Genomic DNA, 27957 nt, shown 5'->3' on the forward strand with positions numbered 1-27957 from the left:
ATTCTGCACGGAAAAATCCGCAGGGCTCAAAACCCCGTCTGCACTCAGCCTTAGTCTCTGCGGATTTTGTAGAGAAAACCGCAGGAAATCCGCAGGACAAAGTGCTGCGGTTTTTCTGCGGATTATCTGCGTTTTTTCCGCGGTTTTGCCCTGTGGTTTTACACCTCATAATGGATGAGGTGTAAAACTACAGCGTTTCTGCACCAAACAATTGACATGCTGCGGATTGTAAACCGCAGCAAAACCACGCGGAAAAAAACTCAGCATGTGCACAGCTTTTTTTTATTTCCATAGGAAATAAAGGTACTGTACATCGCAGCAGAATCCGCAGCGTGTGCACATACCCTTAGGCTGTGTGCACACGCTGCGGATTTTGCTGCGGTTCCGCAGCGGTTTTGGCCGATGCGGACCCGCAGCAGTTTTTGCTGCGGTGTACAGTACAATGATTCCCTATGGGAATCAAAAACCGCAGTGCAGACTGTGCGGAATTTTCCGCGCGGATTATCTGCGGTTTTCAATCCGCAGAAAGAATTGACATGTCAATTCTTTCTGCGGATTCTGCTGCGGTTTGCCATCTCCTCCATTGAGGAGATGAAAAACCGCAGAGCAATCCGCAGGTAAAACCGCAGGTCTTTTGACCTGCGGTTTCACCTGCGGATTTTACAAAATCCGTGCGGATGAATCCGCACCTAATCCGCAGCGTGTGCACACAGCCTTACACCTCATCCATTATGAGGTGAAAACCGCAGGGCAAAACCGCAGAAAAACGCAGATAAACCGCAGCACTTTGTCCTGCGGTTTTCTCTACAAAATCCGCAGAGACAAAAAACTATGTGTGCACATACCCTCAGGAGGAGGAAGAAGAGGAGAGGCGGGAGCGGCGGGTGACCTAGGGACTGAGGCGGAGGAGGTCAGGGCCGAGGTGACGGGGGAGGGAGACTGCCGACATGGAGGACAAGGAAAAAGGAGGGGTGCAAGGAGGGAAGAGGGCGGAGGACACGGCCGGCATTAGCCGTGGGCGGGCTGTGTACAGGAATGTGAGCGCTGGGCTGATCTCGCCGATCCCCGCTGCTCCGAGCGCTCCTCAGCCGGTCCATGCATCGCTAACCTTCCGCTCCCTGTCCGGGGCCGCTCGGCTCCTTGCGGACTACAAGGTGATCTGCCCCCACCTCAGTGCCAGGTGCTCTCCCCGCCGGCCGCCTATTTATGTGCGACTGTCTCGGTTGCCTATTAAGGGATTTACAAGGAGGCAGCGCGGCCGGGAGCCAGCAGCAGCAGCAGGGCAGGCGGCGCGCTCAGCATGGGGCTGCAGCCCTTGGAGTTCAGTGACTGCTACCTGGACAGCCCGTGGCTGCGGGAGAGGATCCGCGCACATGAGGCGGAGCTGGACAGAACCAACAAGTTCATCAAGGACCTGGTGAAAGATGGAAAGAACCTCATAGCGGCCACCAAAAGTAAGTGAGAGCCGGGGAGCCCTGTGCAGGGTGGTACTGTATATAGAGGGGGGTGCTACTGTACATAGAGGGTGATGAGGGGACTGCTACTGTATATAGAGGGTGATGAGGGGACTGCTACTGTATATAGAGGGTGATGAGGGGATGCTACTGTATATAGAGGGTGATGAGGGGACTGCTACTGTATATAGAGGGTGATGAGGGGGTGGTACTGTACATAGAGGGTGATGAGGGGACTGCTACTGTATATAGAGGGTGATGAGGGGACTGCTACTGTATATAGAGGGTGATGAGGGGACTGCTACTGTATATAGAGGGTGATGAGGGGATGCTACTGTATATAGAGGGTGATGAGGGGGACTGCTACTGTACATAGAGGGTGATGAGGGGACTGCTACTGTATATAGAGGGTGATGAGGGGACTGCTACTGTATATAGAGGGTGATGAGGGGATGCTACTGTATATAGAGGGGGGTGCTACTGTACATAGAGGGTGATGAGGGGACTGCTACTGTATATAGAGGGTGATGAGGGGACTGCTACTGTATATAGAGGGTGATGAGGGGGACTGCTACTGTACATAGAGGGTGATGAGGGGACTGCTACTGTATATAGAGGGTGATGAGGGGGACTGCTACTGTACATAGAGGGTGATGAGGGGACTGCTACTGTATATAGAGGGTGATGAGGGGACTGCTACTGTATATAGAGGGTGATGAGGGGATGCTACTGTATATAGAGGGGGGTGCTACTGTACATAGAGGGTGATGAGGGGACTGCTACTGTATATAGAGGGTGATGAGGGGACTGCTACTGTATATAGAGGGTGATGAGGGGACTGCTACTGTACATAGAGGGTGATGAGGGGACTGCTACTGTATATAGAGGGTGATGAGGGGATGCTACTGTATATAGAGGGTGATGAGGGGGTGGTACTGTATATAGAGGGTGATGAGGGGGCTGCTACTGTATATAGAGGGTGATGAGGGGACTGCTACTGTATATAGAGGGTGATGAGGGGACTGCTACTGTATATAGAGGGTGATGAGGGGACTGCTACTGTATATAGAGGGTGATGAGGGGACTGCTACTGTATATAGAGGGTGATGAGGGGACTGCTACTGTATATAGAGGGGGGTGCTACTGTACATAGAGGGTGATGAGGGGACTGCTACTGTATATAGAGGGTGATGAGGGGACTGCTACTGTATATAGAGGGTGATGAGGGGACTGCTACTGTATATAGAGGGTGATGAGGGGACTGCTACTGTATATAGAGGGTGATGAGGGGACTGCTACTGTATATAGAGGGTGATGAGGGGACTGCTACTGTATATAGAGGGTGATGAGGGGACTGCTACTGTATATAGAGGGTGATGAGGGGACTGCTACTGTATATAGAGGGTGATGAGGGGACTGCTACTGTATATAGAGGGTGATGAGGGGACTGCTACTGTATATAGAGGGTGATGAGGGGACTGCTACTGTATATAGAGGGGGGTGCTACTGTACATAGAGGGTGATGAGGGGACTGCTACTGTATATAGAGGGTGATGAGGGGACTGCTACTGTATATAGAGGGTGATGAGGGGACTGCTACTGTATATAGAGGGTGATGAGGGGACTGCTACTGTATATAGAGGGTGATGAGGGGACTGCTACTGTATATAGAGGGTGATGAGGGGACTGCTACTGTATATAGAGGGTGATGAGGGGACTGCTACTGTATATAGAGGGTGATGAGGGGACTGCTACTGTATATAGAGGGTGATGAGGGGGTGGTACTGTATATAGAGGGTGATGAGGGGGGCTGCTACTGTATATAGAGGGTGATGAGGGGACTGCTACTGTATATAGAGGGTGATGAGGGGACTGCTACTGTATATAGAGGGTGATGAGGGGACTGCTACTGTATATAGAGGGTGATGAGGGGACTGCTACTGTATATAGAGGGTGATGAGGGGACTGCTACTGTATATAGAGGGTGATGAGGGGGTGGTACTGTACATAGAGGGTGATGAGGGGGGCTGCTACTGTATATAGAGGGTGATGAGGGGATGCTACTGTATATAGAGGGTGATGAGGGGGGCTGCTACTGTATATAGAGGGTGATGAGGGGACTGCTACTGTATATAGAGGGTGATGAGGGGGTGGTACTGTATATAGAGGGTGATGAGGGGATGCTACTGTATATAGAGGGTGATGAGGGGACTGCTACTGTATATAGAGGGTGATGAGGGGACTGCTACTGTATATAGAGGGTGATGAGGGGACTGCTACTGTACATAGAGGGTGATGAGGGGGTGGTACTGTACATAGAGGGTGATGAGGGGACTGCTACTGTATATAGAGGGTGATGAGGGGACTGCTACTGTATATAGAGGGTGATGAGGGGGTGGTACTGTACATAGAGGGTGATGAGGGGGGCTGCTACTGTATATAGAGGGTGATGAGGGGATGCTACTGTATATAGAGGGTGATGAGGGGGGCTGCTACTGTATATAGAGGGTGATGAGGGGACTGCTACTGTATATAGAGGGTGATGAGGGGGTGGTACTGTATATAGAGGGTGATGAGGGGGTGGTACTGTATATAGAGGGTGATGAGGGGGTGGTACTGTATATAGAGGGTGATGAGGGGGGCTGCTACTGTATATAGAGGGTGATGAGGGGACTGCTACTGTATATAGAGGGTGATGAGGGGACTGCTACTGTATATAGAGGGTGATGAGGGGACTGCTACTGTATATAGAGGGTGATGAGGGGACTGCTACTGTATATAGAGGGTGATGAGGGGGTGGTACTGTACATAGAGGGTGATGAGGGGGGCTGCTACTGTATATAGAGGGTGATGAGGGGATGCTACTGTATATAGAGGGTGATGAGGGGGGCTGCTACTGTATATAGAGGGTGATGAGGGGACTGCTACTGTATATAGAGGGTGATGAGGGGGTGGTACTGTATATAGAGGGTGATGAGGGGATGCTACTGTATATAGAGGGTGATGAGGGGACTGCTACTGTATATAGAGGGTGATGAGGGGACTGCTACTGTATATAGAGGGTGATGAGGGGACTGCTACTGTACATAGAGGGTGATGAGGGGGTGGTACTGTACATAGAGGGTGATGAGGGGACTGCTACTGTATATAGAGGGTGATGAGGGGACTGCTACTGTATATAGAGGGTGATGAGGGGGTGGTACTGTACATAGAGGGTGATGAGGGGGGCTGCTACTGTATATAGAGGGTGATGAGGGGATGCTACTGTATATAGAGGGTGATGAGGGGGGCTGCTACTGTATATAGAGGGTGATGAGGGGACTGCTACTGTATATAGAGGGTGATGAGGGGGTGGTACTGTACATAGAGGGTGATGAGGGGATGCTACTGTATATAGAGGGTGATGAGGGGACTGCTACTGTATATAGAGGGTGATGAGGGGACTGCTACTGTATATAGAGGGTGATGAGGGGACTGCTACTGTACATAGAGGGTGATGAGGGGGTGGTACTGTACATAGAGGGTGATGAGGGGACTGCTACTGTATATAGAGGGTGATGAGGGGGTGGTACTGTACATAGAGGGTGATGAGGGGGTGGTACTGTATATAGAGGGTGATGAGGGGACTGCTACTGTATATAGAGGGTGATGAGGGGACTGCTACTGTATATAGAGGGTGATGAGGGGACTGCTACTGTATATAGAGGGTGATGAGGGGACTGCTACTGTATATAGAGGGTGATGAGGGGGTGGTACTGTACATAGAGGGTGATGAGGGGGGCTGCTACTGTATATAGAGGGTGATGAGGGGCTGCTACTGTATATAGAGGGTGATGAGGGGACTGCTACTGTACATAGAGGGTGATGAGGGGGTGGTACTGTACATAGAGGGTGATGAGGGGATGCTACTGTATATAGAGGGTGATGAGGGGACTGCTACTGTATATAGAGGGTGATGAGGGGACTGCTACTGTATATAGAGGGTGATGAGGGGGTGGTACTGTACATAGAGGGTGATGAGGGGACTGCTACTGTATATAGAGGGTTATGAGGGGATGCTACTGTATATAGAGGGTGATGAGGGGGGCTGCTACTGTATATAGAGGGTGATGAGGGGGGCTGCTACTGTATATAGAGGGTGATGAGGGGACTGCTACTGTATATAGAGGGTGATGAGGGGGTGCTACTGTATATAGAGGGTGATGAGGGGGGCTGCTACTGTATATAGAGGGTGATGAGGGGGTGCTACTGTATATAGAGGGTGATGAGGGGGCTGCTACTGTATATAGAGGGTGATGAGGGGGCTGCTACTGTACATAGAGGGTGATGAGGGGATGCTACTGTATATAGAGGGGGGTGCTACTGTATATAGAGGGTGATGAGGGGATGCTACTGTATATAGAGGGTGATGAGGGGGTGCTACTGTATATAGAGGGTGATGAGGGGGCTGCTACTGTACATAGAGGGTGATGAGGGGGTGCTACTGTATATAGAGGGTGATGAGGGGGCTGCTACTGTACATAGAGGGGGGTGCTACTGTATATAGAGGGTGATGAGGGGACTGCTACTGTATATAGAGGGTGATGAGGGGGGCTGCTACTGTATATAGAGGGTGATGAGGGGGCTGCTACTGTACATAGAGGGTGATGAGGGGGCTGCTACTGTACATAGAGGGGGGTGCTACTGTACATAGAGGGTGATGAGGGGATGCTACTGTATATAGAGGGTGATGAGGGGGCGCTACTGTATATAGAGGGTGATGAGGGGGCTGCTACTGTACATAGAGGGTGATGAGGGGGCTGCTACTGTACATAGAGGGTGATGAGGGGGCTGCTACTGTACATAGAGGGTGATGAGGGGGCTGCTACTGTACATAGAGGGGGATGCTACTGTATATAGAGGGTGATGAGGGGATGCTACTGTATATAGAGGGTGATGAGGGGGTGCTACTGTATATAGAGGGTGATGAGGGGGCTGCTACTGTACATAGAGGGTGATGAGGGGGCTGCTACTGTACATAGAGGGGGGTGCTACTGTACATAGAGGGTGATGAGGGGGTGCTACTGTTTATAGAGGGTGATGAGGGGGCTGCTACTGTACATAGAGGGTGATGAGGGGGCTGCTACTGTACATAGAGGGTGATGAGGGGGCTGCTACTGTACATAGAGGGGGGTGCTACTGTACATAGAGGGTGATGAGGGGATGCTACTGTATATAGAGGGTGATGAGGGGGTGCTACTGTATATAGAGGGTGATGAGGGGGCTGCTACTGTATATAGAGGGTGATGAGGGGGCTGCTACTGTATATAGAGGGTGATGAGGGGGCTGCTACTGTACATAGAGGGTGATGAGGGGGCTGCTACTGTACATAGAGGGTGATGAGGGGGCTGCTACTGTACATAGAGGGTGATGAGGGGGCTGCTACTGTACATAGAGGGGGGTGCTACTGTACATAGAGGGTGATGAGGGGATGCTACTGTATATAGAGGGTGATGAGGGGGTGCTACTGTATATAGAGGGTGATGAGGGGGCTGCTACTGTACATAGAGGGTGATGAGGGGGCTGCTACTGTACATAGAGGGGGGTGCTACTGTACATAGAGGGTGATGAGGGGATGCTACTGTATATAGAGGGTGATGAGGGGGTGCTACTGTATATAGAGGGTGATGAGGGGGCTGCTACTGTACATAGAGGGTGATGAGGGGACTGCTACTGTATATAGAGGGTGATGAGGGGACTGCTACTGTATATAGAGGGTGATGAGGGGACTGCTACTGTATATAGAGGGTGATGAGGGGACTGCTACTGTATATAGAGGGTGATGAGGGGACTGCTACTGTATATAGAGGGTGATGAGGGGACTGCTACTGTATATAGAGGGTGATGAGGGGACTGCTACTGTATATAGAGGGTGGTACTGTACATAGAGGGTGATGAGGGGCTAATACTGTATATAGAGGGTGATGAGGGGGGCTGCTACTGTACATAGAGCGTCATGAGGGGGGCTGCTACTGTATATAGAGGGTGATGAGGGGGTGGTACTGTATATAGAGGGTGATGAGGGGATGCTACTGTACATACAGGGTGGTACTGTACATAGAGGGTGATGAGGAGATGCTACTGTACATAGAGGGTGGTACTGTACATAGAGGGTGATGAGGGGACTGCTACTGTACATACAGGGTGGTACTGTATATAGAGGGTGATGAGGGGGTGGTACTGTATATAGAGGGTGATGAGGGGTGGTACTGTATATAGAGGGTGATGAGGGGATGCTACTGTACATAGAGGGTGGTACTGTACATAGAGGGTGATGAGGGGGGCTGGTACTGTATATAGAGGGTGATGAGGGGGGCTGGTACTGTATATAGAGGGTGATGAGGGGGGCTGGTACTGTATATAGAGGGTGATGAGGGGGGCTGGTACTGTATATAGAGGGTGGTAAGGGGGGCTGCTACTGTATATAGAGGGTGGTGAGGGGGGCTGCTACTGTATATAGAGGGTGGTGAGGGGGTGGTACTGTATGTAGAGGGTGATGAGGGGGCTGCTACTGTATGTAGAGGGTGATGAGGGGGTGGTACTGTACATAGAGGGTGGTACTGTATATAGAGGGTGATGAGGGGGTGGTACTGTATATAGAGGGTGATGAGGGGGACTGCTACTGTACATAGAGGGTCATGAGGGGGGCTGCTACTGTATATAGAGGGTGATGAGGGGGTGGTACTGTATATAGAGGGTGGTACTGTACATAGAGGGTGATGAGGGGACTGCTACTGTACATAGAGGGTGATGAGGGGGGCTGCTACTGTATATAGAGGGTGATGAGGGGGCTGCTACTGTATATAGAGGGTGATGAGGGGGGTGGTACTGTATATAGAGGGCGATGAGGGGGGTGGTACTGTATATAGAGGGCGATGAGGGGGTGGTACTGTATATAGAGGGTGGTGAGGGGGGCTGCTACTGTATATAGAGGGTGGTGAGGGGGGCTGCTACTGTATATAGAGGGTGGTGAGGGGGTTGGTACAGTGTACGCATTAGGATGGTAGAGTGTATGAGGATGGTTACAGTGTGTGTGTGTGTGTGTATATATGAGGATGGGACTGCATGCGTGTGCATGAGGTATGTGTAAGGATGGAACTGTATGTACACGTTTGTGTGTGTATGCGTGCGCAGGTATGAGGATGGAACTGTGTGTGTGTGTCGCCTGCAGGTAAGTGGATGTGACTGTATGTACGTAGATTTGAGGATTGGACTGTGTTTGTGTGTTTGTGTGTGCGTGCGTGCGGGTATAAGGATGGGAGTGTGTGTGTGCATGCGCGCGCCCATGGATATGAGGGTGTGTGTGTGCGCGAGAGAGTGTTTATAAGGATAGAAGTGTGTATGTACGTACGTATGAGGATGGGACTGCTTACGTACGTTTGAGGATGGGACTGTGCGCACGTACGTGTGTGCGGGTATGAAGATGGGACTGTGCGTAGACAGTGTATATACACTCACTGGCCACTTTATTAGGTACACCATGCTAGTAACGGGTTGGACCCCCTTTTGCCTTCAGAACTGCCTCAATTCTTCGTGGCAGAGATTCAACAAGGTGCTGGAAGCATTCCTCAGAGATTTTGGACCATATTGACATGATGGCATCACACAGTTGGCGCAGATTTGTCGGCTGCACATCCCTGATGCGAATCTCCCGTTCCACCACATCCCAAAGATGCTCTATTGGATTGAGATCTGGTGACTGAGGAGGCCATTTGAGTACAGTGAACTCATTGTCATGTTCAAGAAACCAATCTGAGATGATTCGAGCTTTATGACATGGCGCATTATCCTGCTGAAAGTAGCCATCAGATGCCTGTTCTTAGCTGAGAGGAGTGGTACCCAGTGTGGTCTTCTGCTGCTGTAGCCCATCTGCCTCAAAGTTCGACGCACTGTGCGTTCAGAGATGCTCTTCTGCCTACCTTGGTTGTAACGGGTGGCAATTTGAGTCACTGTTGCCTTTCTATCAGCTCGAACCAGTCTGCCCATTCTCCTCTGACCTCTGGCATCAACAAGGCATTTCCGGCCACAGAACTGCCGCTCACTGGATTTTTTTTCTTTTTCGGACCATTCTCTGTAAACCCTAGAGATGGTTGTGCGTGAAAATCCCAGTAGATCAGCAGTTTCTGAAATACTCAGACCAGCCCTTCTGGCACCAACAATCTTGCCACGTTCAAAGGCACTCAAATCACCTTTCTTCCCCATACTGATGCTCGGTTTGAACTGCAGGAGATTGTCTTGACCATGTCTACATGCCTAAATGCACTGAGTTGCCGCCATGTGATTGGCTGCTTAGAAATTAAGTCTTAACACACAGTTGGACAGGTGTACCTAATAAAGTGGCCAGTGAGTGTGTGTATATATATATATATATATATATATATATATATATATATATATATATATATATACGAGGATGTCACTGTGTGAGTGTGCGTACGCACATATGATGATGGAAGTGTGTGCGTGCGCGCACATATGTATTTGAGGATGGGACTGTGCATGGGTATGAGGTTTGTGTGCGTACAACAGTTGGATTGTGCGCGCGCACGAGTATGATGATGGTACTGTATGTCCGCGCGTGGGTATGAGGATGGGACTTGTTTGTGTGTGTGTGTGTGTACAATCACGTATGAAGATGTGTGTGAGGATGGGACTGTGCGCTCACATGAGGATAGGCCTGTGTGTGGATGGTACTGTGTACGTGTATGAGGATGGTGCAGTGTGCATGTATGTGGATGGTACTGTATATGAGGATGGGACTGTGTGGATGGTACAGTGTGCACGTATGTGGATGGTACTGTATATGAGGGTGGTACTGTGTGCATGTATGAGGATGGTACTGTATATGAGGATGGGACTGTGTGGATGGTACAGTGTGCACGTATGTGGATGGTACTGTATATGAGGGTGGTACTGTGTGCATGTATGAGGATGGTACTGTATATGAGGATGGGACTGTGTATGAGGATGGTACCGTATATGAGGATGGGACTGTGTGGATGGGACTGTGTACGTGTATGAGGATGGTACAGTGCATGTATGTGGATGGTACTGTATATGAGGATGGGACTGTGTGTGGATGGTACTGTATATGAGGATGGGACTGTGTGTGGATGGGACTGTGTGTGGATGGTACTGTATATGAGGATGGGACTGTGTGTGGATGGTACTTTATATGAGGATGAGACTGTGTGTGGATGGTACTGTGGCGTGTATGAGGATGGCACAGCGTACAAGCTTTATGTAACACTTTGTGTCACTCCGGTCACATGAAACGTCACTGCTGCTTGAACTGTCACCCCGGGGTAACCCTCCTGGGCCGGTTAGTGACTTTGGTGGCACACACCTCTGGCATTTATTTCCCCAGGTTAATTAGACACATGGAATAACGCCATAGACATGAGATTTCTGCCCTCAGTCGTAGCCATTACCTTTTCTGACCCATTTCCTAACCTTGATGGCCTGTAACGATCTGTCAGAATGATTCGGGTTGATGGTGATCGGTCGTATGCAGGAAAGAACGCTTCCAAATAACGGGTTACGCTACAGCCATTTCCTTCCATTCTCTCTTGTCCATGGCCGGCTCCCCATCTTGTCTCATATAATCTCATGTACAGTATGGGGAACGGTGAAGCATCTTTTCTTGCAGTTGTTGTTTCTGTAATTCCTATAGGACATGTATAAATACATGTTTAGATTCCTCTGTTATTGGGTTGTGCTCTTAGAGCGTCCAGCACAGCCAGTACTGATTCGATGGTCTATAAGAGCACATCTTATGGTCAAGAGAAATGGAGACGGCCAGACTTATTCATGCGTTTCCGGGAGAGGTAACAAAGGAACAGCATAGGATAACATAGGATATAACATCAGCAATGACACTGTAAATGACCAAAGGTACATATACAAATCTTACTTGTCAGACCGCAGGTTCGCATAACTTTTAAAATAGAATATAGATACATAAATAGATCTCTGTCAGTGCCTTGTAACACAAATTTTGGGGAAATCAGAGAAAGAAAAGACAGGCTGAATACATAGAAGGGTAATAGGGGAAGGAAGAGAATCTCTTTTACTGTATTTTGCATAGTCAGAGTGTCATTCTGTGATAATATATGTTGTATCTTTAATAGACATTATACATCTGGAATAGTTCCCAAGGGATCCTCCAGGGAATACCATTCCGTGTGGTGGAAGGGACTAATTATTCTCAATATTTCATGAGGGCTATAATGAAAACCAATGAAGGTTTTCCACAGCGGAAATACTTTCCCTGCAGATTGTTATTTACTCCTTTCTGCCTCTATTAATTCAAGTCCCAGTAGGTGTTTCATCTGGGCTATTATCATCACCATCGATGGGATGCTTGGTTTAAGCCATTCTCCAAATAAACCACATAAGGGCAGACTGCCGTGTAGAATCGCATCGCACTGCACGGACTGACCCGGCACCTCTCCTGAGCAAGACGGTATGATGGATTGCTATGCAGCTGTCAAGCTCGGGTCAGGAGAGCCGACAGCCAGTGCGAGGTTTACCACGAGAAATACGGCAGTCTGTCTCTACCCTAAGGGCTACAACTAAGAATGTGTGAATATTTTTAGGGATCTTTGCTTTAACTCCTCTGGGTTGTGTCTCCGGAGGTCTTTACTGGTGAAATAACATAGTTTGTGGAAGATGGATTCCCCAGCACGATTGAATCTGCTCCCCCACCTGTTTCCAGCACTCTTTAACTGCCCTGGAATATTGAAACCATATAATGCTGCATGTATGAGCTTACAATAGGTGGAATGGGTTTTTTTTTTTTTACCTGTTCCCACCCCTGTAGAATTGTCTCTGCAATATCTTTATCCCCGGTCCATTTCTCCCAAGTTGTTTGTTGTTTTTTCTCTCGCGAGCTTGGGTTGAGCTGTTTTTCCTGTTCTGCTTTTGACCCGGTAAGTTGCTTTTATTGATCACGAGATGTTAGCAGGGTCCCGATTACGGATCAATGGTGTTTTTGCTTCCAAGAATATAAGAATCGCATCTTGTCATAATAATTCCACCCTGTGACGTGCTGATCAAGCAAGGACGTGTGTTTTTCGGCAGCCTCCCATCGCTTATAAGAGGAGAACCCAGAGGAATTCTTTCTGTTTTTGGTCATGTTCCTGCATTACCCAAATGCTGTATTTTTGTGTATAGAATATCCACTATATCTAAGGCTATGTGCACACTCTAATTTGCATTCCGGATGTCCATCTGATTCCCCCTTAAAACTTGATCCAGATAAACTTGCAATGGGACCATAGACAAGAACATGAACAAAGTGTCAATTAACTTAATTTGTTTTTTTTTTAGTTTCTGTAAGGCTGGGTTCATATTGCATGTGTGGGCTGCGTTTAACGCAACCGTTACATAGCAGCATTAACGCTGTGTAATGGAAGCGTTAACGCACCCATACACTGCTATAGACGAGTGCATCGCTAACGCATGTCATAAGCGGCATGCGTTAGCGATGTGCCGTCATTCTGTGACGGACCCTCGGACGCGGTCTGCAGCGTCCAAGGGTCCGTCACTGCTAGCGCAGATGAAGCATCTGCGCTAGCGGTATAGCATAACGCGATTGCGTTATGCAGTAGCATTAACGCAGTCCGTCAACGCTATGCGTTGAACGGACTGCATTAACGCGGTATGAACCTGGCCTAAGTCTAGGTTCACATGTGTTGTATCTTTTTTTTTTTTTTTTTTTTTTTTTTTGTCTCTGCTGCCAAAACCTGCTCACTTACCAGTAAAATAAAAGCTCCTTACAAAAAGCATTTTTTTTGTGTTTCTGGTGCAGATTAAAGTTGGTTTCATTCACCAAAAAAGCAGCCAAAATGCATGCTTGCGTGTTTTTGCACTTTCTCATTGCTTTCTATGGTGGAAAAAAAAGCTGCAAAAATGCTGAAAGAATTGACATACTGCAGATTTACCATTCAGTCAGGAAAAAACATTGCGTGCATGAGATTTCTGAAATCTAATGAATTTTGCTGGTATTGTAAAAAAAATGGCTTTTAATTTGTATCAAAAGCTGTAAAAATGCAATGTGTGAACATGCCCTTTGTCCGACAGGCTGACTAGACCCTTTCAGATACTATTTGATCTCCGTTCGTATCATTGCAGTCTCTTGTCCGATCAGTGGTTCATCTGAATTATTTTTTTAATGGGATTCAAGCAGAACCCTCCCAAAGTGCATAGACTTGGAGATGCTGTGAATCTGTGCATTTTTTACCTCATAGACTTGGAGATGCTGTGAATCTGTGCATTTTTTACCTCATAGACTTGGAGATGCTGTGAAACTGTGCGTTTTTACCTCATAGACTTCCTTGAGGAGCTTGAAAAACCGTATGTAAAATCACAAATGTGTGTTTTTTTTTTTGTTTTTTTTATTGTGGAATTGCAGTGTTTCCGAACAAAAAAAATACATTAGAAACCCTGCATGACATTTTCACTGAAAATTAAAAAAAAAAAAAAAAAAAAACCCAAAAAACAAAACGACCCTTTATATAAATTAAATCTTGTTTTTCTTCCTTTTTAAATCCTGTTTTTAGAGTTCGTCATTCATCACATGTTTACCTGATACACAACCTGATGTATTACCGGTATATTGCTGGGTACATCTCCGCTCATTGTTTGTTATGAGGGAAGAGCTTGTGCTGAGAACAGAAAATAATGGCGTGGAGTCCTGAGAAATGTTGGCGAATCTGCATATATTTATATTGGAGCTCTAGAAGATTTGAATGTCTTAGTGTTAATCCTAATGTATCCTCAGACAAGAACGATCTTGCCAAGAAGAGTAGAGGAATTGTGTTTGGTGATGAATGCCCACACTTCCGAGCCGCTCCTTGTTTGTATCCCACAGTCCTGATCCTCACATCCCAGCTGTTATGTGCGACGGCAGTGTTCTTATACCAGGTGGCCCCGATATACAGACCCGTTTCCCTTGTGTGTAGTTGTTACAGGATAATGCTCATCAGGCCTTATTCATGAAGACTGTCTTACAGTAACGATGCATGATTATATTGGGACCAAGGCTTCCACTAACACCCGCTTCAATCATGTAATGGGAATAGGCTGCTGATCACTTGACGAACGAGGAAAATGACCCATTCGTCTGTTAATACGATCTTTTGCTTAGCCTAAAAGGATCGTCGTTTCTGTCAGAGCATCGTTCTGTGTAAACAGGAAGCAATGGCAGCTTATGTGCCTATCAATAGAAATGTACCGCTCACTTAATGCTTCAGATTACATAATGTAAGCGACCGGTAAAGCCCAGCCATACATATTAGATGGTGTTAGCCAAACAATGCTTCGGCCGATCGTTCAGCTGGCAAACGACCCTGCCGTGCACAGGAGTGCTCCTGGGTTCTCTATGAAAAAGCAGCCGACAGACATGTCTGGTAGTGGCTTTTCTCCAGGAGAACAAGCCAATCAGTATCTGAAATTGAACATTCCCAATCCACATCTCCCCCAAGATCGGTCAGCCAGCTCCTCCATAGACATTAGAGTGTCGGACTAACCCACAGATATCGGAGGGTGCAGCTAACATTAGTCTAATGTGTACAGGGGCTTAAAGCTGTCTTTATTTCTCATAGCATCCAATCGGAGCTCAGAGCAGTATGAGAAATCCATTCATCTAGCATTTTTAAGTGTGTCACACATACCATTTTTGATTCACAAATAATTGATAGTGGTGACTGTTTTTCTGATGAATTTCCAGACCATCCCAATGCAATAAATGGCAGTATACATGATTTGGTGCAGAAGGGGGGAGGGTTTGACACAAAATCTATTGTCAGTGCAAAGACAAATAAACACCCGCGTGTTTTGGCACTCATCATGGTTACATGCATCCAGGAGAGGATTATGAGAAGCCCAAAGGAATCAAGACGAAAAACGATCCCAGTAGGATATTGCATGGCGTAAATGTTGATATCTGCTGAAATCGCCTCCTGTGATGTCAGTGAATGTCTCCTGTGCATGCAAGAGTTGGTTGTTTCATGAGACTTTCATGTATGTCCATGGGACTCGCTCAGAACTAAAGATCTCGGGAGATCTCTTCTACTGACTGATGTTCAACCAGCAGTCAGCCCATCTTCTCAGCTGTATTTGGAACTCCATAACAATGAATGGAGAGAGCCAGAACACATGAGCCTATTTGTCCATTCACTGCTGGTCAGACGACACGTTCTGGAGTTGCCCCCTCTGGGACTTGCCTATCTGATAGATATGGCATAAGAGTCTCCTGAGACAAAATTGAAACATTGGGTATACTGCACGTACTCCAAAAATCCAATGCACTGGTTATCTTCCACAAAAAATTTTTTTATTGACCCCAGTGTAAACACAGAAAAAGTAGCAATGTTTTGGCCACACAGAGCCTTTGTCAAGTCAAGAAAAAACTTACTTTTTTTTCTTGGCTTGACGAAGGGTGTAGTTCACATTTTAAAATGGGACCTATCTGTATTGAGGTGTGTAGACCTCCTGGATTCTGTGGCTTTGCTAAAGGACTAACAAGCTGGACTCTAACCCAAGCAGGCAAACCATCACTGTTGTATGGACTTTTTGCTTTGTTTCACTTTGTGCCGGACGAGAGCTGTATTTATTTAAGTTTTCCTGTGAAGCAGTTTATGAGGACTGATATAAACCTGCCAGACTTTTAAATAGAAACTGTTCCTGTGATGCCTCACTTCGCTCCCAAGTGAGTATCATTCTTACAGCACTAACAGAGCATAAAGACAGGATCTTTGAGACAACTCTTCAACATCCTATATGCGACATGAAAATTCTCCAACCAAACATATTTTTAAGTATGCATTGTGACAATCACTGGCACAGTGTATGAAGGGAGATCCATGTCACTGGGTATACTGCGGTCAGTGATGTAGAACCATAATGTTTTTGCCTCCAGCACTCTAAATGCTGAGAGGGTTAATAGAAAGTTATGTTTGGGCTGGTTTTAGTGGACATTGATAGAGCGGTGAGAGGACGTCCACCTATCTCCACCTGCAGAGTCCAGACTGGTCCTGTGTGAGGTCAAGGTCATGTGATCATCACATGGGTTCTTAAAGGGAATCTGTCACCCATTTTTAGTGATATCATGTAAAGATATCTTTCAATAGTGTGTCACATAATGATTCAATTAGTACTTTTGATTCCCCCTGACCCCGCACCTTTCATGCATAAATACCTTTTTTTTATCTCAGTTGAGATGTATGTAAATCGCTGCGGTCCGTTCCGATGAGCGAGGCTTATTCATCTTCTCCCCCCCCCCCCTCCTTGTCTTGCTCTACGCATTTCTTCGATCTTCTTCCTGCCGTTCACGTAGTGTTTCCGCGCTTTCGCATTGAAAATGCCTCCGGCGCTTGCGCAGTATGCTTTGCCCAACTGTGGGCAAACATATAATCGGTACTGCGCATGCGCCGGTATTTTTCAGCACAGTCTATGCCCCGGAAGTCTGCAAATGCAGGATACACTTCCTGGCCGCCGGATGCATAGCAAAGCCCCGTGCAGTGCTGAGGAAGCCATACTTCGCAAGCGCCGGAGGCCTTTTCAATGCACAAGTGCGGAAAACTACGGCATCTATGATATTCACAGATGAAGCTACTTTCAGCAAGCCGTGGAGGAGGGGAAGAAGGCAAATAAGCCACGCCCATTGGACCGGACCGCGGCAATTTACATACATCTCAACCGAGATAAAAAAGGTATTTATGCATCAAAGGTGCGGGGTCAGGGGGAATCAAATTTCCTAACAAAATCCTTATGTGACACACTATTGAATGATACCTTTACATGATATCACTAAAAATGGGTGACAGATTCCCTTTAAATGCCTGGTCATGAGTCAGGGTAGATTGTGTCTTGGAAGAGCAGGAACTCCCACATAGCTGAGGACTATGCGGGTTAACTGCAGGGAAAGGTATCCTGTCGACTGTGCTTTGTTTGTTTCACCATTTTGTCAGCAAGGCTCTGTTTATTTTGCTGAACCCTGCCAAGGTTTATGCTATCCACAATAAACCAGCATGTGATCTTCTACCCGAATTGTTCCTACCTTGTGAAGCAGCTGAGTGTGTCAACACCTCACAACATATATGTGCACATAAGGCCCAACAATAAATATGGTAGCAACTCTACTGAATATGAATACGAGGAGAAATCTGAGTCCATGCTACTTATAAAAATATAATTTTATTGAAAACACTGACAATAAAATACACACACATAGTGGGCGATTATAGGTGATGAGGATAAAATAGTGACAGATGACCCAGGCCACTCGCACCACTAATAGAAACAGAGTATTAAAAAAAATATTCAGTGGAGGTAAATGTGAACAGTAACTATCCTGCAAGAAAACAAATACGGTCAATGAAAACTAAATGCAAAGTGCACAGACAATGGGTCTAGATTGCATAGTGTGAGTTTTATGGGAGTGGGTCTATAAGGGTAAGTGCACACGTAGTTTTTTTTTTTTTTTTTTTTTTTTTGGTGCGGATTTTGTAGTAAAAGTCCTGTGGTTTTGCCCTGCGGTTTCACACCTCATAATGGATGAGATTTGAAACCGCAGCGGTTCTGCACAAAAGAATTGACATGCTGCGGATTGTAAACCGCAGCAACTCCGCGCGGAAAGATCCGCAGCATGTGCACAGCGTTTTCCAGTTTACCATTGAAAACAATGGTACTGTACAACGGACCTAAATCTGCTGTGGACCCGCAGGGCCAAAACCGCTGCGGATCCGCAGCAGAATCCACACCGTATGCACATACCCAGCAGTCCATGCACTATGGCAAAGTTTACCTGACCTCCACATCCATGTTAAGCAACACACTGAAGTAGCAATAATCTGGGTGGTAGACAAACCTAGAGGTACATAGAAGTACACATTAGGTAAACGACTGCAAGAAGGATAGTGACATAAACATTATAAAAGGAGTTTAGCAAATAACCATTGATGTAGTTAGGAGAGTGCGCTGGACAGCTTCCCCAACGTACGTTTCGCCATTGGTTGCTTCCTCGGGGGCGTGAGCATTCTTACAGCCCTAATAGAGCATAAAAACAAGATCTTTCAAAGAGACATCTCTTCAGCATCCTATATACAACAGTATCGGTAGACCACTTTCTAAACTTTTTTCAACGCTTATTTTGTTTTTTATGTAAAATAAATATTTATGCCTTTCCTTTTTATAAGGCTGTTCACATGTAGCCTTTTTTTTTTGCGTTTTCATGGTCATTTTAAACGTGTGATTTTTGCAGCGAAAACGCAAAAAAAAGCATCCCATGCAATCCTATGGCATTCCGCACATGCTGTGCTAATGCTGCGTATTTTTCCGCGGCGGAATTGCATCGCCGAAAAATACACAGCATGTTCATTCTTTGTGCGGAATTGCAGGAAAATCCACACACATAGGAATGCATTGTTCCGTTTACTTTGCATGTGACTATGCCCACCATGCGAAAAGTAAGCGGAACATTTGCAGATGGTACCCACGGTCTGGAGGAGAGGAGATTCTCCTCCAGGCTCTGGGTACCATATCCCTGTTAAAAATAGAATTAAACTAAAAAATCATGTTATTCTCACCCTCCGGCGTCCCTCACAGCATCCCCAGGCCTCAGCAAGTCCTGTTCCCAGCGATGCCTTGCAACAATGACCTTTGATGACGAGACCGCGACGTCTTCAAAGGTCATTGTCGCAAGGCATCCCTAAACTTGGACGGGACTTGCCGGGAGCATCGCGATGATCAGAAATGCTGCGCGGGACGCCGGAAGGTAAGAAAAACACAATTTTTGATTTTTTTTTTTAATTATTTTTAAGATTAGATCTTTTTATTACTGAAGCCGCATAGGCAGCCTCAATAGTAAAAAGTTGGTCACACTCGTCAAACACTATGTTTGACGAGTGTGACCAACCTGTCAATCAGTTTTCCAAGCAATGCTACAGATCGCTTGGAAAATGCTAACATTCTGCAAGCTAATTACGCTTGCAAATCGCTAGTTTTTCCGCTGGAAATATGCAGGAATTTAAAATGCGGATTTCTCGCATATTTCTTGTGGAATGGTCTTCCGGAATTCCCGCGGGAATACCACACCTGTGCACACAGTCTAAATGCTACTTTGGGGATCTATTCTTGGATTAAAAAAAAGCATGAAAAGCTTTCTACCCTGAAACAATAGCACCTAAACCATGAAACCGTGGAAAATAAATTTGCCAAATTCATTTTGTCTTCCTCATTCCTTAGCATCTACTTCCATTCTTCCTTTTTTCTTTCTCACACTAAGGTTTTTTCAGGCCTTGCGTATCTTTCTGCATATTATCAAATCCGGACAGCGTGTAATATTCCCACTGTCCAGATTCCTCTCTTTCTAGCTCAAGCGGTCGTCATCTGATCCCCTCATGTGATTTGCATACTTGTGATTTTGTGCAGACTTTCAAATCAAATTTTTCTTCTCTCAATGCTATTTTAAAGGAAGCTTATGCGAAGCTAGTCTGCTTGTGACCGCAAGTGTGCAAATTGCACGAGAGGTCATATGAAGACGTCTTGGCCTGGAAATAGGGAAGAATCTGGATAGTGTGAATATTGCACACTGTCGGGATTTGGCAGTCTGCATACACACACTGTGCATGAAGATATGTGGAGTCTGGAAAACCACTTTAAAGCTATGTTTTTTTAGACACTGGTGCAACCACTGCGGTTTCCCAGGTGAAACCTTCTTGTGAAAATGCCAGCTGTCATTTTTCTGAGGCTGCTTAGCTGGCAGTTTTGCCATTTTTCTTGCTTTTCCACTGGTGCCTTTTACTCCGTTCTGTGAAGTGTGAAGAATGTCAATGGTATATATATGATAGAAAAGTGAAAACCCTACCCGCATGTAATTTGACTGTAATGTGAAGTTAAAAAATTTGCTTAATACACATATCTTCTTCTGCATATCGGTGGCTCGTATTCCCTGGTCCCGAAGACGAAGGGTCATGTGACTGGCTCCACAACGCCTCCTCAGGACTCCATTTAAACTGGTCATGATCCTTACCATCCAATCAACCAAGAGGTGCACACAATACATCTTACCTGACAATATTTTTTGGTGAGAAAAACCTAGTAATAAAAGGGATGTGTTAGAGATCCAAGATGATAAATGCTCTTTAGCAACAGCAGTATGCGCATGCCTTGGAAAGTTCCCGTAGTGCATCAGTGTATGGTAGGTGACAGTTCTTGTACACCTTGTTTTCCTAGTATCATTGTGGCAGCTAAATACACACAATAGGTCACTGAAGTGGTTTGTTAAGTGCTGAGCAGGAGTGTGCGGCCAGATAAGACTCTTGGCAGAGCAAGCACTTGTGTTTGTTGAAGTGCTCAGTTTCATTCTTCTGCTACACTCAGCGCATTGTTACCGATTTCACAAATGGGTATAAAATGGGATGCTTGTAAAGTAATAGAAAATATTGTACATCAGCTTTACTTCCATGACTGGGCAGTTGCACCAAAAGGCAGTCATTTTGGGATATACGTTTGATGTTGGTTAGTTTTGTCACAAGTTTGTAGAGCCTGATCCCTCCTCCCATTCGTCTCTGATGAATTAAAATTTATCATGCAGCATTAAAAGGGTTCTTTGGGCAATCAGTGACCTATTTTAAGTGAAGGTCATCAGATCGGTCAGGATACTGGGTTTCAGACCCCCACCAATATACTCCGCTTGATTGGTCTCAAGGATACTGGCTCTCTTGGTTCTCCCATCTCTCTGACCACTCCTTCACTGTATTTTTTGCTGGCTCCTCTTCCTCTTCCCTTCCTATTACTGTCATTCCTCAGGGTTCAGTCCTAGGCCCCCTCCCTATATATTGCCCCTATTGGACAAACCATGGGCAGATTTAGCTTTCAGTACCATCTCTATGCCGATGACACCCATTTATACACCTGTTGTCCTGACCTCACCAACACAACTACTCCAAAATCCGGTCAGTCCACTGCCTCTAACATCATGTCCCTTTGTCTAAACTAAATCTTTCCAAAACCGAACTTGTCTTTTCTCCCTCTACTAACCTATCTACCGTGTTTTCCCCGAAAGTAAGACCCTGTCTTACATTAATTTTACCCCAAAAAGTCCCACCCTGTCTTACTTTCGGGGGAGGTCTTACATTAGCCGAAAAAAAATGACAATTTCTTTTTAACCAATAAATTAACATTTATTAACATGCTGTTATACCCCATAACAGTGCCGTATCCCACTGCACACAGCCCCACACCCCATAACAGTGCCGTATCCCACTGCACACAGCCCCACACCCCATAACAGTGCCGTATCCCACTGCACACAGCCCCATACCCTATACAGTACATGTTTCCCTACTTGGTTTTTAAATGCTGGACGTTTTCCTCTGCGGTGCGGCTGTGGGTGCGGAAGGCCTGTGCTGCAGGGAACGCTGTGCCAATCAGCAGGGAAACAGCGGTGACGTGGGGCTGGGGCGGCCAATTACAGCCCGAGCTGCTGGACCAATCAGTGCTCGAGCCGGGGGCCGGCGGTGACGTGGGGAACAGGGGCGGCTAATGAGCTGTTGAGCTGGGCGGATTGCGGGGTTAACACGGCGAGTTAACCCCATGAGCGCTGGACCCGCCCAGCTGCACCTGAGGACACCTCTGGAGCCTGGGGACCCAATGGGGGACAGCGGCGGCCCAAAGGTAAGGGCCTTACATTTCACAGCGGCCCCCAACCCTGCCTTACATTCGGGGGGGTCCTACATTCGGGGAAACACGGTAAACCTGATATTTCCATTCCTGTGTGTCCTATAACCAATAACCCCCAAGTAGCATGCTCGCTGTCTTGGGGTTGTATTTGACTCAGATCTTTCCTTCACTCCCTATATCCTATCACTCACTCTGCTCATATCCCTTTCCTCTTCAAAAAAAAAAAACTTCTCCTGGATCCCTCCACTTCTTTTTGAAATTAGAAAAATGTATGGTTGCTCTTATTCATTCTTTTCTGGACTTCTGTAACACTTTCCTAATCGGTCTCTGTTTTGCTAAACTGTGCACTTTTTAAACGATCCTGAGTCCTGCAGCTAGGCTGATATTTCTGTCCTGTTACTGCAGCAATACTTGCACCCTGGGCCATTGTTCTGCTTGCCCCTCCGCTACAGAATACAGTATAAACTCAGACTTCTCTCATGCTGCCCCTCTTCTCTGGAATGCACTACACCAGACAATATGCTTTATTCCCATCACAGGTGTGCTCTAAAACCACATCTATTTAGACAGGCCTATCACCTCACCTTTCCCAACCAATCTAATTCCTCTCTGTTCTCCCTTTCTGTTGTTTCAGCTAATTCTGGTCCTTTCCATTGTTTGTACACACACCCTCCATGCACATAGTAGCGCTTTGTATCTGGACATATTATACAGATACTGTCTGATGATTGGTCCATGCAGCTTTACAATATCCTTATTCGTTATAAAGATAGCTGCACAATACACTACAAGCACTTTCCCTGCTCTACAGTGACCTCTGTTCATCACACAGAGCATGCTCAGAAAAATTTCCCATAGAAATCAAATTTGGGCAAGAAAATCATGTAAACAAAATAATATAAATCATATAATCAGAAAATAAGAAAAAAAACTATAGTTTAGTATATCTGTTAATTAGTAAAATCTATGAAGTGATGCTTTCCATTAGTTGTCTTGTCTTTCTTCGTGTATCTTCTTATCACATATGGATCTAACAAACAAGGTTGTCCACATTCTTCCTGAACGTTGATAACAAGAATCTGTTCTTGCCCACTCTTGTCCTGCTTTGCATTTTTTCTGCAGTCGTCACTTTGTTGTGTTGAGTGCATTCATACTCCGCTACACTCGTCTTGTATGTTTGTGGTGCATGTATGTATTGGAGTGCCATTCTCAAATGCAGTGGTCTACAATCATTGTTAACTATCACAAACTTTGACTCATTGCTATGAATGAACTTTTTATGTGCATTTCATTTATTTTTCTCACCTACATTCATGTCCTTGACTTTGATATGGCCTCGCATGCCAAGCCCGCATCTTTCCCAGCAGATGATGGCTGATGAATCAGCCATCATCTGCCTTTTAAAAGCCGCGGTGAGAGTGGAGCGCCGTCCGCTGCTGTTAACCTGTTTAAATGCTGCTGTCCATCTGCGACAGCGGCGTTTAATACACGTCGGCAGGGGGGAGAGTCATTCCACGTGATCGCCGGAGGTCGGCTGAAGACATTTGTGATTGTTGTGACGGTTCTCCAGTGAAAGCTAGCATATAGCTGGCGTTCATAGGAGATCATGATTTTCACTATACATAGTTGTAGTGCACTGTTATGCATAGCAGAGGCGATCGGACGATCGCAGCTTCAAGTCCCCATTGGAGACTATTAACCCCTTAGTGGCCAAGCCAGTTTTTACAATTGTGACCACTGTCACTTTACGAGGTTATAGCTTTGGAACGCTTCAGTGTATCCCACTGTTTCTGAAACTGGTTTTTCGTGACATATTGTACTTTGTTGATGGTAAAATTTCTTCGATAAGACTTACGTTTATTTATGAAAAAAGCAGAAATTTATCACTTTTCAAACTTTTAATTTTTTTCTACTCTTTAAATCAGTCATGTCACACAAAATAGTTAATAAATAACATTTCCCAGATGTATACTTTACATCAACGCAATTTTGGAAACATGATTTTTTTTTTTGCAAGGAAGTTAAAAGGGTTCACCAGTGATTTCTTATTTTTCCAACAAAATTTACAAAACCATTTTTTTTTTTTTTAATAGGGACCACATTACATTTGAAGTGACTGAGCGATCAATATGACAGAATATACCCAAAAGTGACACCATTCAAAAAACTGCACCCTTCAAGGTGCTCAAAACCACATTCAAGAAGTTTATTAACCCTTCAGGTACTTCACGAGAACTAAAGCAAGATGGAAGTCAAAAATGAACATTTTTACTTTTTTCACAAAAAAATAACTTTAGAACCAAACTTTATTTTTACAAGGGTATCGGGAGAAAATGGACAACAAAATTTGTTGTGCAATTTCTCCTGAGTATAACACTAACCCATATGTGGGGGAAATCCACTGTTTGTGTTCATGGCAGAACTTAGAAGGAAGGGAGTGCTGTTTGACTTTTTGAATGCAAAATTCAATGGAATTGATGGTGGGCACCATGTCACGTTTTGCGACCTCCTGATGTGCTTAAACAGTGGAAACCCCCCAATTCTATCTCCAGCCCTAACACATCCCCAAACCCCAACAGAACCCAAACTCCAACTGCAAATAATGGAAAAAAATATAGTTTAATTATTTCTATGCAACTTAGGGGTGACAAAGAGGGGTTTGATTTGCTAATTTTTTTATTTTGATCACGAAGGTACTGGGAGGGCTCGGGGGACCCCATTTCTCTCTCCTCTGGTATGCTAGATCAGAGGAGAGAGAAGTGAATGGAAAACTGGACTTTTTTTTTCTCTTTTTGTGTTCGCCGTTATTCACAGAATAACTACGATCATGTGACAGGACGGTAAAAACCGACCCGAATCATGTTCTCTGGAGATTTTCCGAAGCTGGGGGGCGCTATACACTTATTTCTCAGCGCTGTTAAAAAGCAGCGCTGAGGAATAAGGCCCCTTAACTACTGCCGTTAAAAGGCGTATCGATGGTCGTTAAGGGGTTAAATGCAGTGAAAAGTAAACCTAAAACAAAAAAGTTCACATTTCTCCCCTTTTGCCCTATTAAAAAGAGAATTAAAAATACACATTTGGTAAAGCTGCACTCTCAAAAGATCGATCGAAATATAAAGTACAGTGCCTTACGAAAGTATTCGGCCCCCTGGAACTTTTCAACCTTTTCCCACATATCCTGCTTCAAACATAAAAATACCAAATGTTTCCCAGGTGGGGACGCAATGTGAACCCACTGGACCACATAGAGTGCCTGAACCTACCCAGACTAGGGAAGGGCAGCGAGCAGGCAGCTGAGCATGTGGACGAGGTACCTGAACGACATGACACCGCCAACTTCAGGTATGAAGACATAAAGTTTACTCAAACAGAAACAAAGTACAAGCACGAAACATAATTTCGGATAACAGGATAACAGGATAAGGCAGGAGGACATCACGGGTTGATGCAGTCCAGGGTTGTCTGGCACGGGCATACTAGGGCGGCCTCTCTCAGGCGTAGCACAGGCTCAGCAGGAGAACATCAGACACCGACCTCAGACAGACTTCAGACGATGGCACGGGTCATCACGGGTTGATGCAGTTCAGGGTCATCTGGCTTGGGCATAATAGGACGGCCTCTCTCTCAGGCCTCTCAGGCATAGCACAGGCTCAGCAGGAGAACATCAGACACCGATCCAGTACAGACGTCATCACAGGGGGATCTCAGGGAAACGGCGGAACATCAAGACACAGGCAAGACAGGAACAGGAACTCCGGTATGGCAACACAGGTCATCGGCTGGTTAGATCCAGGCAGAGCCGTCACCGGGAAACAAGGCTGAAGACTCTCCAGGAACACAGGCGGGACCGACTCTGGAACACTGGCTGGACCACCAGGACCATGGACCAGGCATCTGGACACAGGCAGGACGACCAGGACCACAGACCGGACATCGAGACACAGGCAGGGCATCAGGAACACGGACTGGACATCAGGTCACAGGCAGGACATCAGGGCACCAGGCGGACATCAGGTCAAAGACAGGATATCAGGACACCAGGCGGACCTCCGATGGAGCATCAGCACACTGGCATCGGACTCCAGACATCTGGCAACGATCAAAAGGCTCCGGACATCAGGCTGCGGACATCAGTCCGCAGTCATCAGGCTCCGGACCTCTGGCAGCAATCGGCGGGCTCCTGACATCGGGCAGGGAAGCATAGGATCCGAACATCTGGCAGAGGACATCAGGTACAGCACATCTGGAAGAGGTTTTCAGACACCGGACATCAGGCTGCGGTCATCAGGTTCCGGACATCTGGCAGCGACCTAAAAAGGAACCCAAGCGGTCTGGTGCAAGGCCCGCAAGGTTGGACTGGAACCGGCAGGGGATTGCACTGAATACCCAGGTGAGGACACAGTAGCAGAAACTCAGCAGACACACCGGACTCCTACTCCCAGATGAACCCAGGTTAGATCACAGAAAGTCAGGTAGCAAAGAGTCACAGTCACTGGGCACAGGGTTCAAGACACAGAAGGACCTCAGGAACATAACACAGAGGACACAGTTCAGACAGGGTCAGGTATAGGAACAGATCCAGAAAACAAGACACAGCAGGAAACAGGTACAAGGCAAGACTCCAAATATTAACACAGGGACTAGGATATTCTGCCTCCTGGAGGGCAGACAGGAACAAGGGCCAGGATATTCTGCCTCCCGAAGGGCAGCAAGACAGGCATCAGCTCACCTAGAACTGCAGGCAAGCAGGACAGATGCTGAACACCACACAGACATACAGAGACATAAGGCAAAGCTCTGACAACGCCCCACAGGGTAGGGAACTTTTATATAGGAGCTGCCTCACAGCAATAGGCTGGAGCAGCAATTGTAGCACACACCCATTCCTCATAAAAGCAGGGGAAGTGTGGCCGCGCGCACCCTAAGCACAGCCAGACACTAATCAGCATTGCAAAGGACACCTGGCGAGAGCTGCAAGCCTGAACACACGTGGTAAGCCATGCACAGTGCAGAGGACCTAGAAATCCACGTATAGCTTTCCACAGCGGCAGCCATGGATCGCACCAGCGGATGGTCATGAAGAGCAGCGGAGCCACACACGCATGTACGGCTACGCAGCGGAGCAGGGAACTGAGCAGCATCCATAAAGGTAAGAGACAACAGTATCCCTGTTAGGGGGAAAGGAGCAAAGGGTTAATGCAGAGACATGCAGAGTAACGCCGAGAAAACAAGATACAAACTTACCGGCGTTACAGACACAATGGTGAAGTTGAGCGAAATTTATTGGTTATTTTATTGGAGTATGTCTCTATCAGTTTTGTACATCTAGAGACTGAAATTCTTGCCCATTCCTCCTTGGCAAACAGCTTGAGCTCAGTGAGGTTCGATGGAGATCGTTTGTGAACAGCAGTTTTCAGCTCATTCCACAGATTCTTGATTGGATTCAGGTCTGGACTTTGACTTGGTCATTCTAACACCTGGATACGTTTATTTGTGAACAATTCCATTGTAGATTTTGCTTTATGTTTGGTATCATTGTCTTTTTGGAAAACAAATCTCTGTGCCAGTCTCAGGTCTTTTGCAGACATCAACAGGTTTTCTTCAAGAATGGTCCTGTATTGGATTCATCCATCTTCCCATCAATTTTAACCATCTTCCCTGTCCCTGCTGAAGAAAAGCAGGCCCAAACCATGATGCTGCCACCACCATGTTTGACAGTGGGGATGGTGTGTTCAGGGTGATGAGCTGTGTTGCCTTTACGCCAAACATATCGTTT

The 27957-nt window shown here is 46.4% G+C and overlaps 1 protein-coding gene across 2 annotated transcripts in view; it reads left to right on the top strand.

Moving 5' to 3' along the window:
* The first annotated feature begins 972 nt into the window (after window positions 1–972).
* ARHGAP10 (Rho GTPase activating protein 10) overlaps window positions 973–27957 on the top strand; it is a 421521-nt gene continuing 394536 nt past the window's right edge. The window contains exon 1 of one of the 2 annotated variants that reach the window (XM_073576247.1): window positions 973–1454. In XM_073576247.1, coding sequence (XP_073432348.1) covers window positions 1301–1454 — 154 coding nt within the window. In that variant the 5' untranslated portion in view covers window positions 973–1300. The remainder of the gene's footprint in view (window positions 1455–27957) is intronic. The other variant, XM_073576246.1, reaches the window with a different exon arrangement.

Source organism: Dendrobates tinctorius, unplaced genomic scaffold (assembly GCF_039654945.1).
Source record: "Dendrobates tinctorius isolate UK_male_01 unplaced genomic scaffold, ASM3965494v1 ptg000008l, whole genome shotgun sequence".
Lineage (NCBI taxonomy): Eukaryota > Metazoa > Chordata > Amphibia > Anura > Dendrobatidae > Dendrobates > Dendrobates tinctorius.